This window comes from Bombus huntii, chromosome 4, assembly GCF_024542735.1.
Source record: "Bombus huntii isolate Logan2020A chromosome 4, iyBomHunt1.1, whole genome shotgun sequence".
NCBI classification, from domain to species: Eukaryota; Metazoa; Arthropoda; class Insecta; order Hymenoptera; family Apidae; genus Bombus; species Bombus huntii.
Genome location: NC_066241.1, coordinates 7,635,582 through 7,654,623, shown reverse-complemented (window position 1 = coordinate 7,654,623; position 19,042 = coordinate 7,635,582). Strand labels below are relative to the sequence as shown.

The 19,042-nt window shown below is 38.4% G+C and overlaps 1 protein-coding gene across 4 annotated transcripts in view; it reads left to right on the top strand.

The window, feature by feature from the left end:
• Nucleotides 1-19,042, top strand: part of LOC126865001 (protein sickie) — a 192,863-nt gene that overhangs the window by 47,517 nt on the left and 126,304 nt on the right. For all 4 annotated transcript variants that reach the window (XM_050616998.1, XM_050616996.1, XM_050616995.1 and 1 more), the window contains 2 exons: nt 127-244; nt 532-584. In XM_050616998.1, the coding sequence (XP_050472955.1) occupies nt 127-244; nt 532-584 (171 nt within the window). The remainder of the gene's footprint in view (nt 1-126; nt 245-531; nt 585-19,042) is intronic.

Below are 19,042 nucleotides of genomic sequence, written 5' to 3'. Positions count from 1 at the left end.
AAATACGTATATTAATTGGCGCAAAATTTATTTTGATTTGTAGAAACGAGATTGTATCAGGCATTGAATTAACTTGTTAAATTTAAAAACACCATATCAAATTAACGTGAACTATTTTTTGTGCAGATCTATACCGACTGGGCGAATTACTATTTGGAGAGAGGTGGGTGCAAGAGAAGGGTGACAGATCTTCAGTCGGACCTTTGTGACGGTGTTCTTCTAGCTGACCTAGTTGAAGCAGTCAGTAAGTGAATTCCATTATTACATTGATAACCGTACATTTGGAAGTCAATGAGATTGGTGCCAATAATAAAGTGGCAAGTAACAGTACTCAATGGCCGAATCGTTTATGGTATTGGACAGTTACCCATAACACATAAATCGTCAGTAAAGTCGTTAGTTCGTGGGGTAACGTGGTCACGTGCTATACGCGAACACCATATGTGATGTACCTCGATAAATTCACGATTTGCTGCCCGTTAACCAGCAGAGGACATCTTTGTATTAATTATCGTATATTTCTCGTTGCAGCCAATCAAAAGGTGATTGACGTAAATAGAAAGCCGAGGAACGCTCAACAAATGGTAAGCTTCTTTTTACAAATTTTTGCACGTTTACAGTTCTAGACTATTATACAGTGGCTATGAAACATTGATACGTCATTCGAATTATAGTATTGCCTTTATACACAAATTAATTAGATCCAAGTAAACGAAATTTCCTGTCGTTTAATGGTACTTCGATATGATTATACAAATTTGATACTGTGGAAATGAAATGTAAAACCTGATAAAAAAGAATCACTTTATTGGAAAATAAAAGTATGTGTCGATATTTTTTTCTAGCCATCGTAGATTGGTTTCATAATTAATTACTGGAAAAATGTGAATCAATTTCTGTGTACTCTGTCTGTCTGGGCATTAATATCACTCAAAATAACGCGTAAGGTAACGTTTATCCGCTTATCGGCGGATGTTAAAGTATTATTTTTGGAATATTTCATACGTAGAAGGAAAGTACAAAAACTTTAGCGTGAAGCGAATGAGACTCGATCACCACAGCATGCAGACGTTTACGACTTGTCTTTTAAAAATAGAAAGCCTATAACTGCATTCGGGGTACATAGATAAAATCTGGACGAATGTGCCACTCATCTGCAGTTGCGCCATAGAAATATAAAATATTAATTCTACTTGTAAAGAAAAGAAAGATTTCTATATTATATTTTCATTTCGTAATACGTTTTTTAGAATGTTATATTCTTTAAATTTGCTTCGATATTATCGTTTATTCGACTCAATGAATTTGTTATTTTCATTGTGAGAAATCTGAGAAAAATCGCCATGGTCTCAGATACAATTTTTGATACTTTATAAAGTAACCCAATTATTCTATAATATAAGGCATCGCAGAATATTTTTAATGATTTGAATTCGATCAAAAACTATGTGTACTATGTTTCACGACAAGAATACGCGATTATCTTATCGAGTCAAAAGCCTATTAGAAACGTTGTTGTGATCTTCTTAGTCAGATTGGTTAGTCGTTGCATCTTGGATCTCGCTACTTTTCAATTCTAATGTCGAAGCCGTAGCGAAAGGACTAAGGGAAAGATCGGAGAAATGTGAATGGACAGACGAAGTGAGTACAGACGAGCATTTTATGAATCCCAACTACATCTCGGTGAAAACGAGCTGTGTCACATCCGGATAGATCGACAAAGTCGAGTTGCACTTTGTGGGATAATGCCTCGTCGTGTTTTCTATTTGCATAATCTCGATAGAATGTGGTGCAGGTCGAAGATGACCGCAGATAACATTTGTAATGTAAAGTAGCAACTACGTATCTCGAAAAAGGTTGTATATTTCTAATAATCCGATTTGTGATAAATTACATTTACAAATTATAATTTCTTCAATTAGACAAAAGGACAAAGTGACATAGAAGACAAAAGGAAAAGTGTTAGGATGGAAGGTTTATGTTCACGGTAATTCTGTTTAATTAAATATTTTAGCAACGAGTTTATTTTATATCTTGCTTGAATCGGAGATTTTATGTTTGATACTTCCACGTTTAATATCATCGTTTAACGTCTGAGTACACTGTTCTTGGTAATTGTACAATAGACGAAAATTACATAAATTAATATACTAACTCGGTTGGTCCTTAATTCTAACGAGGCCATTTCCCATTTTCATAACCAGAGTCAATGGTTCGTTGTAGCTTGGTATCTTAAATGGCTCATTGTCAGCCGGAGTCAGCTGCGTTTAAACATCTCGCGTAGTTTCGCGATTTTAATGGATTTTATTTCTAACAAGCAGTACTTGTCCTGCGACAATAGAAAGAGGAATAATCTTCGCGATGTAATTACGTAATAATAGTTATATCCGCGTAGATGTGTAGGCGTAATAGGTAGTGCCTGTGACTGTGTCCAATCCATAATTAGTACGTGATCTTCGCTGTACGATGTAAGAAGTGATTTGAGTAATGCGAAACTTACAAAGCATCAAATTAGTTATATCTTATTATAGTCGCAAATATTTGTAAAAATCTTTTAATATGTAACTATGCGTCTACCTATACGTTTTGACGTACTTCTCGCGAAAGATATGGATAGTTTCTATCAGAAAATGTGAAGAGCTAAATGTTAGAAAATTTAATTTGTTTCGGTCAGTACGTGTCTCGCCTGCCGATAGTGTCAAAAATTGTCTTTACAGAGTTTAGGAAGTTGTTCGATGTTCAACATATTACTTAACCATTCGATGACCTAGTAAAGTTGCAGCAAAGTTACTTTAAACGTCTTAGAATAGAGCTCTCGGGTAATCTCTTTAAAACTTTTTCAACGTTCATGCCAACATGACGTCTAGCCTAAATATTCACAAATAGCATCTACCTCAGAAGATGTTTGGTTAGAAACTTAATTAAACGAGGATCATTTCCTCAAATCGTTCCAATTATCGATGCTATCTAAAAATATTATTAACAAAGAAAACTACAATTGATTCATTGCCACAAATATTTTACGCAGTACATTTTGGGAATTTTCCGAAAATTCTGCTACCCTTTGCTATACTAAACGAGCGCGATCCGTGGCAGACGTACGCTTTCCAATTTCGCGGTGTCGAGGGTGGACGAAGGAAAGAAGAAGGGCTCCGGTCTATAATTAAAGCAACGAGGTTGCGTCTGTGCTCGGTGCCACGCGGCTATACGTGTACACACGAAAACGTGCCCAAATGTAACACGTATACGCGTTGAGGTATATGCACGGCAAAGCGCGAAACCCGAATCACGTGTTTTTCTTCAAGGTTTGCTCACGCAGCACGCGACTTACAGCACGTCACTTTACAGGCCACAGTAACTCCTGCGACACGTCCCAGTCGTAAACCAAAGGGAACGCGTACTTTCTAAGCTTTTTCCACGATAAACAGGAAACCGTTGATTGCTCCAAAACCTATGTTCTAGTTTGTCAGTTAAACTTTGCGTGTCTCGCCAAATCATTGTTCCAAATTTAAATTATCCTCGTTAAAAGAGGATTACTCCACGGTGCTTCGTTATAGTTACCATAGGCATTCTAATTTCCGAATAATATAATCTATTTTTCTTTTTATATTTTCTAACATTTTCGATATAGGATATTCGTAAAAGTATAATAAATTTTATATAGGATATCTATAAGAGAGTAATATTATAAGATTTTTTCATAATGTTTATATCTAAGGAAGTTATATCACTGGTTCTTGTCACTTTTCAATATAAATGTAAAACAAACCGTACACAGACCTAATATTGTTCAAGGCAGGGCTCTTATCACGAAGGATAAACACGATATACAAATAGGGAAACTTTGATAAATAATGGGATCGGTGTTTTTAAAAAGGAAAGAGCGAATTTGTTTTCTTTCAAGAAGTTATTGTTTCCTTTTTATCGCGAGATTAGTCAAGTGAAAGAGGTTGGTGTTGTTTTTAAAAGAGTCATCGACCAAACCGGAATCGGTGGCTAGCATCGCATCTCTGACCATCCGAGCCGGTCCATCGAGATCTATTTCTATTTCACGGAGAGTCCACTCCCGTGAGTGTGAGTCATTCGGCGTATACGTTATTAGTCAACCAGCCGTCTTTTAACGATACCGCGCTAATAAATTATAAATATAAGCAACGCTTTAGAAATAAATAAATGGATTACGTTACGGTAGCTATGAGAAAACTTTATTAGAGAAGCGCGGCTCCGCTTTGATAGCCATAAAAATATCACATTTTACAAGCTCGCGTTAACTACGGTAATTGATAATTAAAGTCTTCTACTTCTTTATATCGTTCATCGTATTTTTCTCCTGAGAAACGTGTTAGTCTTTTACGACGGGATTCTGAGGAAGCTTAACAAAGACTAGTTCAATCATGAACGTTCTAAGAAAGTAATACGAAAGTTTATTACATGAAACTTTATAGAATATGGTTATTTGAAACAAACCTTTTCTGTAAAATCCATATAATTGAAACGGTATATATTTGGTATGCAACGGTGTAAATTCTTGAAGAATTATAGTGATAATACACGATACGACATTATTATTAAAATAATAATTAATTTTGCGAACAGCATACGTATAGATCAAAGATAATTTGATAAACGTTATTTCGTAAATATTTGAAGTAATAGTTAATCGAATAGCTTTGTTACGAAAGAATATGGACAAAAACCACATCCAAGTGCAAATATACTTACCCAATCGCCCGTATGTCCTTGTCTAGCAAGTCAACGAAAATGCTCGCCACAGGTGTCCCAGATATAGACGCGATATTTACACGGCAGGTTGGAAGAGAGATCGAGAGGACAGCAGAGAAACATGGGTGTGGTTTCCTGGGAAGAAATTTTGGTTGGAAATGGTTCTTCCTCTTCCTTTGGAAATAAAGTAATTTACGGTGCAGCGTTCAAACAAATGTACACTGGCAACTATATTCTTCGTGAAATAGTTTAGACTTGAACAATGTTCAATTTCTTTTCGTTCATATTTACTTTTCGGTCAATTATTACTAGTCTTAGTGTTCGCATACGGGATATATTGATAGTATGTGGCTAGCTAATCATTACAAAGGAACGTGGGAATGAGAAAAATGTGAAGAAGAACTAGGCATTGCACCCACACAACATGCAATTTCCAACTATCCTTCTCGTCATCTTTCTCGGCTATAATTCTATCTCCTGTTCTTTGGTTAATTAGTGTCCAGCAGAGCAAGATTCCTCTTTGTAAGAGCTCATCTGTCAGCTTCTATTGGTTGTCACGCGAACCTCTATAAATTTTCTTTGTCTACAAATTAAAACTTCTTCGGTCATAACTCCTATGCAGTTTTACTTAGTGTCTGAACAAATAGCAATAAAGATGAAACGTCCAGTTTTCGCAAGAAAACTCTCACGTGCTGATCAAATATTTCGCGATAAGATACGCTTGGTATTTCGTAATGTTTTCTAGGGCGTTGAACGCAACTTCGAGATATGTCAGATATGTACAGACCCTTGCAGTTAACAGATAAATGTGTCTACTTTAATCTAGTTGTCAATTGTAATTGATGTAACACTGACTTTGATATTAATCGAATATATTTCATCGTCATCAAACTTTAAATCTTTGCTGAGAAATTTTCCTGGTGCCGCAAAATACGAACCCTCGTAAATAAAATAAGCGACGTCGAAGCTAGTTTCTGGCAACTCATGCAAAATGCACGCAGGGTAGAAAACGCGTTGACCGCTCTCGGCTCATGAATTTCCATCCAATTTACTTGGTTATTGTGTGTCGTAGGAGTTACTCCTTGCAGGATCCGGTCCGAGAGGGTGGTCCTGTTTTCCTATGCTCTCTTTTTCCCACGAAAGTACAACATCAAATTAGGGAATATTTCAGAACTTCACAATGTAACTGCATATCGAGTAAAATGGAAACCTCATTGGCTTTCCAAATTGCCCGTGTATTATGCTGCAATCCTTACAAATAAACGGAAACTAGTTGTCGGAATTCATGATAATTTTCGAATAAAAAGAACAGCAAAATATTGCCAGAGCCATTTTGCACAATCGAACTAATGCTGTTAGTAAAATCTTACAGCAACAAATTTGATAATAACGGCAATAAATTTGATAAATGTCTACAAGTGAATTCGATAAATTACGAGACAACCGATTTTCCTATTCGACGTGAAATTGTAAAATCGTAAAATAGTACAACGTAAGATCTAAAGTTCAGAAATTGTACGTTGTAAACTGAACGACGGAAATCCACGCTCCAAAACTCGTCACTTGTCGATTCGCTATTACTATTTAACAAAGTGTTGTGCAAGAGGGTCCCAGTATTGCGCTTCATCGGATCGAAAATGTCTTCTACCGTTCATAAAGGCTATATATAGGGAAGCTTCTATCGAAACCCATGTCGAGAAAGCTTTGGAAACGCGCGAAGTAATCGAACCTTTCATCGGCAAGGACCGCAGTTACCGTAGCAAATTGCAAATACCGTGAAAGATTTCGATGATAAAAAAAGGTAAAGAGGGATAAGACCTCAAAAGTTTCGGCTCGTTATTTTTATGGCAAACTGCTTCATCGCGGTACGAACTGACCCCACGTTACGAGCACCGGCCACGTGGATACCTGCTTTTAAGGCTCGTATACGCAACCAGCTACTACTCCACTCCCACTACCTGCTTATTTCTACTTCCCACTTTTATCCGCCGTCTCCTTCTTTCTCCGCATCCTGCTAACATACACTCTTCCATCTCCCAACCCGACCAATTGCGGTGTAGCTTACCTCTACCTCGTGTCTGCGTTCTCTGTCTCTTGTCGGTTAGTGTCTCACGAGTGATCCGGTAGCGTGGATGCTGTGCCGATCTCGCTGGAAACTTTGCGTCGTGCCGGGAAACGCATACGCGATATGTATCTTTGAGAAAGTTATACAGAATGTAATAAAATAATATCGTCAGTTTTAACGGACATACATTGTCCGAATTGAGTTTCACGTAACTGGTATTCCCTCTTTTTTTTTCTTTTTAGATTTCATAATAAGTTTTACAGTGAGTGATCTCTGAACGTCGGTTAGTTGGAAAATTATCGATATTTTCTTATCTGTTACGTGTCGTTAACGTTTAAGAAGGACTACCGTTGTAAAAATGTTTGACGGCGACAAATTTGGAAATTAGATAGTGCTTGTTCGATGCTGTATTTTTACAAGATATCGAGAATTAATGGTAATAGCAAGAGCAAATAGTAAGAGCAAATAGCAAAAGCAAATAGCAAAAATACATTCAGACTCGGCTACTGGATGCGTTATATCTGTGGCCTCTATCTATCATCAAGTAGTACCCGACGAGTGGTGGTCTGTTAGTACGGATGCTGCAACAGTTTCCCGAGTTATATTTTCGCGCCAGTGTCGGTAAACACGAGATATCGTACGAGAGTGTTCTTGAAGTTTCAGAATTGAATGAAACAGCGCAGTAAATAGAGACGAGTAAAATCGAATATCCTGTAAATGAAATACTCGAATTAACCACGAAGAATTAAAAATAAGGGGTCAGTTGAAATGAAAATTTATGTCACGAGATTCTAAATATCGTTGGATTTAAAAAAAGAAAAATAGCATCTGGACGCGTTTTCGTTGGATGGATATTTCGTTTCACGTTACAACTCCAATTTTTCTGCGTTGCGCGAGATAAATGAAACTCGCTGGAGGAAGACGTAGGTCAAATGGAAAAGGATGGACCTTGGATTTTTGTAATCCTCGTAACGTGAATGGTATTACGTTTTATGTTCGCGATAAAATTTTCAGCCCTTGCTGAAACGACGTTGACAAATGGGACCATTTCACTCGATACTAGAAGAGATGTTTCGGGAAGGAAGCTCAAGAACGAGGAAGATTTGATACTCAAGCTCGTAACGCCTTAACGCTGTAACATAGAAACGATTCGATCAAAATGAAATATCAAAGAATCGTCAGAAGACGAAAAACGTGACGAGGATGAGAAACGATGGGAGATCGTACGAAATGTATAATCGAGGGTGCGCGATATTTAGTACGGTGTTCATGGTGTAAAGGATACTTTGAAAACGATACGACGATCAATCGTCCTGTTTCTCGTGACGCGGGTTTGTTCGCGTTGGCTTGCCACCTTATTCGATCTCTCGACGAGGAACTCTCTTTAAGGGACCACGGTTCCAGTGTCCCAGAACAAAGAGAGGTTATTGCTATAAAAGAGAAAGAGAGAAGGAAGCAAAACGTCCGAGAATCTCCTTAAGAAGGTTTATAAATAGGCATGGCCAGTCGAAGCGATATTTTCGCTCTCTCGGTGAAGCGACAATGAATTGGTCACGACCACTGTGACGATAAATGCCCTTCGTGGCTACTCCTTAACAAGATTCGCTGCAAACTACGAACGAAATAACGATTTTCGATGTACAACGTAGAAATCGAAGCCTGTAGTTGTGAAAGAGCGTGTTGAAATTTCTTATTATTTCGAGTCGAACGTAGTTCGCGGAGAAATCCGTTGCGATTGTTTTGACAGTGTGCGTTCGTAAATTCTTAAACTGTTGTCGTTCGCGAATTATACAACGGTGATTCAAGAACAGCTTCAGTGGATCGAAATAGACTTTGATCTCCGTAAAGTGTCTCTATTGTCGCCACGATGGATATCTGGAATCGGAAAAAGTTTGACGTACGAATCGAGCACGATAAAGAGTTCTTTGACGTTAACAGGTAAATTTTTTCTTAGTTTCGATATTTAAATTACCGAATGTATAGCATCGACGCTGTAAGGAAATAAGCTTCTATTACTTAGAATGTTAGGTAAAACAGAATTACGTTATGGCGAATAACATATTCGCCGTGGACGATAATGACGATTCTTAACGAAGTTGTCCGTTTCTGCCTCGACCTTAGCCAGATCTGACACGATCACATGTGCAGCGGTCGAACGACAGGAAAGTGCTTGCTCCGCGTCATTGAGCTGGTCGTACAATTTTAATTCCACTGGTAATAGAAATAATTAGCGTCGTCAAGACCGTAATTTCAATTTAAATCTCTATGCCACACACCGAGAGTAAGACTCGAGCAAGAGAGACCTGGGATTTCGAGGCAAACGAAATAATACGAAATAAGTGGGTCGCTCTTAATCTTCGCGCAGCCTTACTCCGCTCGTTGCAATTAAACAAGAAACGTTATCATTTTTATTAATTTAAATAAATGTTCCTTCGTTGCTAATCCTTGAAACTGAAATTATTAAGAGCTTATTTGACGAATAAGCTGTTCGTCTTATTACACGTGTTCGTTAAATGTTTGCCATCGCGTTGGAGATTTACTCGAAGAATGTCGAAGCTACATTATTCGACGTTAGTATTTAATCGTCGACAGTAAACATACGAACGATCGGTATTTCTGTACCATCGAGTCGCTGCTTCAAATGAACGTAAAATAAATTACATAACCGCAGCGAGTGTCGCACAGGTCGCTCGTCCCTGTGCAGATTAATCTGCGTGTTCGTGCTTCTCGTCGAAAGACTGGCATACCTATTGCACTTATACGATCTTACGTAAGTGATCCTACTTCCGTCGTTCCAAGGACTTAATGCTACGTAAGGATCACCTGGGATCGGAAGAAATAATATCTTTAAATGGAATGAAAAAAAAAAAAAAAAGAAAAATTATATCGTTACATATAACGACAGGGTATATAACCATCAGGCGATCCTTATGCAGCATTAAATTCTTGGAAGGATGGAAGTAGGGTCGCTATAATAAGTGATAGAACTTTCAACGAAAGAGTTTACAACTCGACGTAAACTTGGAACGATAAGCCTACTTACTGTAAAAGTCAGGAACGAAAAGTCCCCAATTTCTTGAACGCTTGTAAGACAAGGAACCGGAAAGATACGGAAGAGACATTAACAGATTTATTATTTGGTAACCTCGTTATTCGTATGAAAAAAATCTTAACGCGATCGTGATTATTTTGTAATAGTTACAAAAAGATGGAACAAAAAAAGGCGGGATAGAAAAGGAAAAGAAGGTTACGACCGACATCGATGAACAACGCGTCAACTTTTACTCGGTTAGGCTGCGGTTTTACTTTTTACGTTGCAACAACAACGGCCTTCAGAAACGCCGGTCGCGTTGAAACGAATTCCAGCGCTTCCGGTATTCTTGGGCGGGAAACGTTCACGCTACGAAGCGAACGACACAGCGGTTTCGAGCTGTCTGAAACACAGTCACGTTTCTTTAGATCAGCTCTTTCGAAACGATTGTATTGTACGTACACACGTATTATTCCCGTGCTTCTGAATATTCACATAAACACAAATACGCACAAGTTCGTGCATATTCCTATTTAATTTTCACATCGGTATATGTGTCAACGTATAAGATGAAATATGATAGGATTTTAGAAGGTGCATTCATTACTTGGGCGTTTTACGCGGATGCTTGTTTTCCAGGTAAAATGTACGATAACCCTGTACATATACGCGAACATATCTGGTTTCTGGTATGTATCCACGGTTATTACGAACGTGCCAGAAGAGCAATTCTGTACGACGATTATTCGAAATAACAGCGTAAATGCAAATGAGAATAACTTGCACGTTAAATGATATTCGGCGTATTTCAATTTATAGTATTATTAGAGTGCTATGCGCAGTGTATCTAATGACGTTATGCAGATATAATCTTTATCGTCTCGGGACTTGTTTCAACGTCATAAAAATTATGACAGACAATTCGACTAGACATGTTTTTAGTTGCACATTCCGTGAAACGAGGATAAAATTAACGCCCGTTCTTTGGATCATTTTCGACCGAATCGAGTTTCTCTATCGTTGGAAAATTTCTTAAATTTTTCGACAGATAAGAAAGAACCGTTATCGATATGATTTTTTTGATAAAAGCCCTCAATTCGGTTGAAACGAAAGCGAATTTGAGACATAAAAAATTGCAGGATCGCAACAAGATTGAAGTGTAGAAATTGTGTAAAGCCAGTGTTTTAATTTAATTAATTATACCCAAGCGTAAATTGAACGATATAATAAAAACGAAGTTAACGACGAGTACGACGATACCTTTTATAGCAGCGGTCGTGGCAAAGAATAAAAGGGGAAAATCAACGAAAGCGCGGTTAAATGTTATTCGCCACGCATTATTTCTACAGTTTGAACAGTTTCATGGGTGGCGGAAACGCGAAGCGCAGCCAGCTTTTAACGCGTTTGTGTTGGCCTGTGAGCGCGATGCAATTTCATTGAAATTTGTTGGATAGGTCGGTTGCAAATTTTTCGTCAGGCCGGGGCCGCGGGGCAATCATGGACAGAAACGAAACTCGAGTGCAATTAGTCAGACTATGGCTCATCGACTCGCGGTATTTTACACAGGTGTGCACGTACGCGGAATTGCGGCGGCCGCGTGCATCGATGCATGATCGTCGAATCGCTCCTCTTTCTCTCCTATCTGTATTTTCAACGAAAAGCAACTCTTGCGTTCGTGTTACCAACGAATTAGTATCTCGTTAACACGGCATCCCGTGTTCGCGTCGTTGTGTCCTTGCGCCTCCTGCGTGCATGTATTGTTTGCGCTCGTTACATTTATACCGAAACCTGGAAAAATATCGTACGAAATTACCGCTATCTCGTTGAAATATCGCTTTAATACGGCTAACGTAACAGCTAACGCGGGAGAAATAAAAAAACTCGCAGCTTTCGAATAATTGTTGCAACAAATATTATTTAGCGAATATTTTTTAGCTATGTATCTTTCTAGAGCGCAGGTAGGCTACGGCTGTTCGACTGAAATCTTTCTCGTTAAAGAAATTTCTCGTAGTTGTATCGATCAGTTATTTAAAAAGGAATTAAACTCCTGTGAGTTCACCTGCTGATAATTATAGATGAATTAGTAATTGTAGAAAAGATATACACAGATATTTCTCGTGTTTTCTCGTAAACTTCTTTGAAAAGAGATACAGCGTTTGTGAAATAAGAATTGGAGCATGCACTTCGTTATTAGGTTTTCGCGAGACTAAACGAAGCATAACAGCGGCACCTTGTTAAGAAACAGAACATAAAGTAAAGTTCTCGAAGAATCGTGCAAACAGACGTAGACAATGACTTTACAGCGTGTTTGTACGCGTTAAACAGCCGTGGCTTCGTCATATTGTACAAAAATCCGGTGTCGCCTAGTAACAATGCTCACGCGTGCTTTTTACGTGCATTGTTGTCGACACGCGTTGAAAGCGCGGTAGGAAAAACGCTATGACGTCGTTGACGAATGAGGAAGAAAGGCTGCAAAGCCCTGTGACGGGAAATGCGAACGAAAAAAAGAACGAGAATAGGAGAGAACGAAGCGGCGCCGGAACACTTCGCGTCTACTGCATCGAATGCGTACGAGCATTTTAAACCTCAATGAAAGTCAGAGGAAAACGCGTCTCGATCGCTATACGTGTAACATTGTTTCGCTGTATGAATCGCAAAGTGTAAAACAATAGTACGAGTCCAAACGGAAAACGTTCGATCGCTACCTTCGTTATATTTCAAGTTTGAAAAATAAGATTCTGAAATCCTTGAAAATTTATCGCATTTTTATCATATCATCTTCGTCGATATTAAATTATGTTATTATTAGACGGAATAAATTTCTAAATTTCGTTCGTTTAATGAAAAAGTTAACATTGTATAAAGAATGACAAATCCTTTTATTGCGGTCGTTACTAAAGGGTTAAAATCCTCGAAGAACAGCAGGAGGGCGTTTACCAGACTTTCTTGAACTTGGTCACAGACGTAATAAAGTGACGAAGTTACGATCTTCGCCATACTCTTTAAGCCAACTGTCGCAGGGGTGGCGGCATACTTAAATGGCTGGAAGCTTAAAGCGTTAATAGTTGCGTACGAAGAAATATTTCCACGTCGTCGCGCAGCAACGTTGCTCAGATACGTATCGTCCATCGCTATTATTCATACAGTATATCAGATCTCTTTGCTATTACGTATACATATATGTACATACGTCTGTTCCATCTCGAGATCTCCTTCGGTCCCGTTCCGTTCGTGTCGCTCTTAACGATCCAACCAATCAATCGAGATTCCGCATAATCGTTGGCTACATTGCGTATGCATCCCCATTTTCGGTCCCGTTACGCTCCTCTTCCCATCTTTCGTTCTTTCTTCGTTCTTCTCCTTTCCCGCCTCTCTCTGTCTCTCTCTGTCTCTGTCTCTCTCTCTCTTTGTAATTTTACTGGGCGGACGCTGAAATTCACACGAGAAGCCAGCCAACGAGAGAAAAAAGAATTCCTGAGCCGCGTAAGCCAGTTCGTAAAGCTGCTTAATACGAGCCATTAAGGTGACAAATTCCAGGAATCATAATAATTCTTTATCGTTGACAAGAAAAAAAAAGCATAATAAAAGGGTGGTTTTATAGCTCGTCACGAACACTTACTTGGTACTTGCTTCTGTGTCGGAAAGTTAAGTGAAAGTCCGAGTTGCGTCAGTCGAATATACAAAATTCATTGTCCTATCGAGACCAGCACGAAATTATGATAATGCACAAGTGTAATTACGTATCTCACATAATAGTATACTCTGCATGTGAATGTTACTTAAGATGGCAATCACTGTAATAAGTGTTTCAGATATTATTTTTAAGATATCCTTTTAGCACGTTATAACTTCAGCTGGTCTCGTATCAGAGATGTAGTGAACGTATCGAATGCATTTTATGTGTTAAATACCAGAGTCATTTAGCACATGGGTATTTTTCTAGAACTGATTTTAGCATTTCTTTCGAGCATTTATTTCCAACTAATTCGCGATAATGTATAATACAATGAGAGAAGTAGTACGAATGATTCAGAGATAAGTAATTCCACTGGTGTCTATCTCGCGAAAGAAGTTTTTCAGTTTTCGTTAATGGAAATGTGAAAGTTTAATGTGTTCACGAAACGCATTGGATATGATTCAACGACCGATTGCGTAATTTCGTCGTGTGAACAATCGTCCGGGTGCTCACGGTGCGTTTGCATATCTCTCGCGAATCAAGCGGTTTCAGCTTCGTACGTATGTGTGTAACCACAGGAACATTAACAGAATTGAATGATATGTGTAAATTGTGCTGACGGACGATCGAACGATTAACAATAATTTGGTCAGCGCGATGATTTCGTCATTATCGTATCGTTGTCCTTGAAGGAAATTTCGCCTGATAAAATGCCTTGCATTCACCGTATGACATTTATATTTTTATACTAAAAATATTCAAATTGATTTGTTTCGAGATTCTTATCAATATTCGCATGTTCTACAACGACGATTAAAACTTCTACTAAATATTCCTTGCTTCGAAATCGAACGAAGGTTCGAAGAATAATTTACACAGGTGTGAAAATGCAGTTTTATAATTTTGCAATACTCTTCCTAAGAAATTGGACGCTTTGTAATCCGCCAAGTACTGTCTGCGATCTTTTCTTAGTATCGTTCAGCTGGCCAAGGTGAATCGAATTCGCGCACTTGCGCGGCCGCTGGCTGATCCAGGAAAACCTGATAAAGTAACGCGAGCCGTTCAAGAAGGCCCAACCGATTACGGAGCCCAAGGCGATTATTAGCTGCCGCTCGATATTCCTTTTTTTTCGCCGCCGAGCCGCCCATTTTTTCTCGCAGATTACGCCATCACCGTTATGCACATTCCGTGAATTCCATGGGTCGTTGGGATCGTTAAACCCGTCTCTTCTCTGCTTCCGTCACCTAGATCGATTCGCTAGCCCCCGTATTCTATTCGATGACTCACATCGAGGAAACAAAGAAAGTAAATTGGTCTTTCTTTTGTCTAAGTCTAATATAGGATACGTAGCTGTTATTACGTATCGAGTATTTATTAAGCAAGTGATACAGAGCGTTCGACCGAGATCACCATGAGCTGTGTCAAATAGAGGATATGGAGAAGCGTGTAGCTTATGACAGTGACACCTGCGGTTACAACCTGAGAAAAATTAGCCGTAAGAAATTTAATGCAGGGCACGAGTTTCGCAAGTCTGGTTTCGCGTTGCATTACTATGTGGAACTGTTCGTATGTAAAGTACTGTAACGACCACAAAGCTCGTATAAATTTAACGTCAGTGTTTGAGCATGATTAGTATCGTTTCTATTTGCAGAGTCCACTATTCTTCGTAAATATTACAACGAACCATGAATTTTCTATTATTATTTAATTAACATCCGGTGTTTCGATCCTGAATTGATTATACGTTCTCGCATATAAATTTGATGAAATGCTAAGTAAACAATAGTCCAAATGAACTGTGCAATCGATTCGCACTCGCTTGCTTACTGTTACCTGCCAACAGTGTTTCCTACGGTACGATTGCCAACTTGATAAGCTTCGAGCACACGGAATGAAAGTTATTCTTTGCAAATTAAGTATTTCCCACGCATAGTTACACGCATAGCATGCAATTTAGCGATATTAATGACTAAGAAAATTTCAAACACGACAAATTTATCGTGTAATTAGTAAATCCATCTCGTAGCTTATATTTGCATCTCCGTCGTTCGCTCTTAACGTCGATTTTCTTTTAATCGCACGTTTAGAAGCAATATACCGTGGAATTTGAATTTTTTGGTAATTGGTTGAGTCGATATGCGGCGACAATTATGCTCCTTGTTCGATCAATGTGTTTTAGAAACGCTTATGTAGTTACCGATGATAGTTACCTTCTAATTAGCAGGATAATCGTTTAACATTTTCATTTCCCATGCTGAAAAGGCCCGAATATAGGCATTGTCTCAGGAAATGGGTTAGACCTGTTAGGAATCTCCCCGTTGCTCGAATGCAACTCACGTGAAATCGTCTGGCAGGAGCTTCGCGGAAACTCAACCTGAATTCCAATTCTCTAACCTATTCAGCGAGACAACCACCGTATCGTTAGTTCCAACGTAATTATCCATTTAATCCATTTAATCGAATTACGCGTTTCGATACCTTTATTTTAGATTTCTCTTAATTGGCAAGAGCATTCTCTTCGATCGAAGATATCGATCTTCTACGATAGATATTCACGTATGTTTGGAATTTAATAAATTGAACTTTTTTCGTAAGAAATTTGTACAAAACTATTTTGATCCGAGAAAACTGTAGTCTTTTGTAAGTAATAGTAACGTACGAGTATTCACGAGTACGAGTATAAATGTAGCGTGAAAAATATTTGAAATCCTACGTACCTTAACGTGTAGCGAAATATCGTGGAATGAATTTATTATTTTCTTTGTTTTCTCCGGGTAGGGAATCAAAGCAAACGCCAACGGCAATTTTCCAAGTGGAGAGTACGAGCGTTTCAAACGACTGGGACAAGCACGCGAGAAATGTCTTTCTCCCTGATATTTGCATGTTCATATCTCTCGATATCCTTTGCCGATCACACTGTAAAATTCTGTCGCTCGAACTTTGAATTTCTGTTGTCGGCTTATGCAAATGAACGCAAGCCATCGTTTCACCGTTTAGATATTCATATAACTATTTATGAGACAATTTGTCTCGCAGAATTTCCTTTACTCCTAGAAATTGCTATATTTCCTAGCACGGTAGCAAATTTATACATTAATATAAATAGTTACTCCATAAAATACTCCATGAAACGATGTAATAAAGTTGTATATCGCAATAATACCAATTCTTGTTGTAGGTCGTTCGATAAATATAATAAAAAATTTTTTATTAACGAATATCATTGACGCAAGTTGAGCGTATATAATTAACTGTCCTCTCTTTTTATTTATTTTTTTTTTTTTTTTTTTTGGACTATCAAATGTCACACGTAAATGTCATACTGGGCTCTTTCGAATTCTTAACGTTATATAACGTTATACATATTTTTGTATACTGAATCCATCAACGTTATACTTTCCACGTGTACAATGGATCTTTTTGTGTATTTTCTTGTAGCTACTATGCTCGCATAATTCCTTCAACAAGTGCAACTCATCGACGATTTTTCGATGACTTTGCAACAGCTCTCCCTCTCTTTCTTCTCTCTCTCTCTCTCTCTCTCCCTCTCTTTCTCTCCTCCCAATCATAACGTACTTTCGAAGACTTGAGACAGCCAACAGACTATTTTGCCACGTGCTAACGTACGCCCAAATCTCTACGTGACATCACGTATACTAATTTCTGCGGATATTTTTAAAATTATCCCCAGATCGTAGTTAATACACTAGGATGAACGTCCGATCTCGTGCGATCGATCCTTAGGCACTTTGCCACGCAGTCTACGGCTACGACACAGTTTGACTCGCGCTTATCGTATATCACAATTGTAGTGTTTTCACTGGGTATAGTTTAGATAGCTTCGATGTTATATTTTTAGAAAAAGAGGAAATAACCGCGATCGCTGTGCTGTTCGTTCGCGTTTCCTCTTCCCCTTTTTCACTTCCTTACTCTCACGGTAATTATGAAACAAGGTCTGCATGCAACAGCGACTTGAAAAAGCACATGGCCCGTGACAAGAAAAGCCGGCCTATATCCGACAGATAAATGCGATGGCTGTTTAGCACCGAGGAAAGTCCCGAAGGCACGAGCCATCTCTAAAAATAATCGGTCTATCGGCTTCTTGTGTACCACGAAGCACCGAGATTAGGGGTAGTCCCTGCGCGTCAGCCAACTTTTCTTCCGTTTATGGAGTCAATAAAACGGGAAAGTTACAACTGCCGAACTTTATAATATCGTCTTTTTACGATCGTCGAGTGAGAGTTTACCAACCACTTGGATAAACAAGAAGGTGACGCGATAAGTGGAAAATTATTCAAGAAAAGAATCCTCGGCTAGCGTAATAAATTTGTTCGACTTTGTTAAACGTATTATAGCGAATTTTTGAACGAACGTTCGAATATAAGAAAACGAATGTTCCACGATTCGTATATCAATTGTACGAGAGGATGACGTATATCGCTATTCCAGTCAACGATTTGTCAGTACATAATTTATATCGCTTGGTAACTAGCATTTCGACTTGCACGACTTATACCTGTACAGCGTATATGAACCAGGTATAATACTTTATGTTCATAAAATTTGTTATACCGTTAACGCGGCATTGCATAAGACGTAATTATGTCATGTTGCGAGATGCGCACTTAAGTGATTTATAGTTTGATTAAAAACACAGAGCGCTGGAAAAGGTAACCGCATCGAGTGCCCGATGGCTATTACGAAAAGGAACTTGTTACGTTAAGGACAAGAAACTTTTGCATCTTGAAATATCTTGATAACTGCCGCACCGTACACGCGTACAAAGAGAGCAATATTTCCTTTTCGTCGACAAGCTACGGGGAGTTTCGGTTTAACGGTACTATCGTCTTGTCAGTGGTAAAATTGACAGTCGAACAGATCCATTAAAATGATAACGTAAATAAGAGACTTTAACGAACGACTATCGATAAGCAAATTTCTCCTTCTATTCGATAAGGATCAAGAGAATTGTATCGTGCCGTTCCATATTAAACGATATTTAACGAGGCACGAAGTATTATTCTTTAATCGTCCGTTTGCGCTATTCATGGGAACCCATATTTTTTAAATTGATAATTAATTTTTGATCTATTCTTTGATATCTTTGTTCGTTAATAATTTTGTCGCCAATAAAATTGCATTCCTATGATATAGTGTAAATTAATATAATTCCTCGGCGATACAAAGATAAGGGAAATATGTTATATATATATATATATTAAACAGATACTTTGTTCCAAGAAGTTTGCTTATTCTGCAAGAACGATCTCAAGCCTTTCGCAGAGTCTTCTCGTGTAAGCAAAAAATTGGTGGTATGGTTAATCGTGACTGTAGCTTTCTTTCTTCGATCACTTTTTTGTGTCCTACCAAAATATGTCTCTCCGTTGAGCCCTGATATAAAAGAGTATTGGAATATTGAAACGATATTTGAATATCGGATAGCGAGACGCGTATTTACATTTTCACAGAAGAAATGTAATATAATTTTCATACGTAAAGAGCAAACACGTAAGATTCCATCGCCAGACTGTCCGGTCTCTGACAGCAA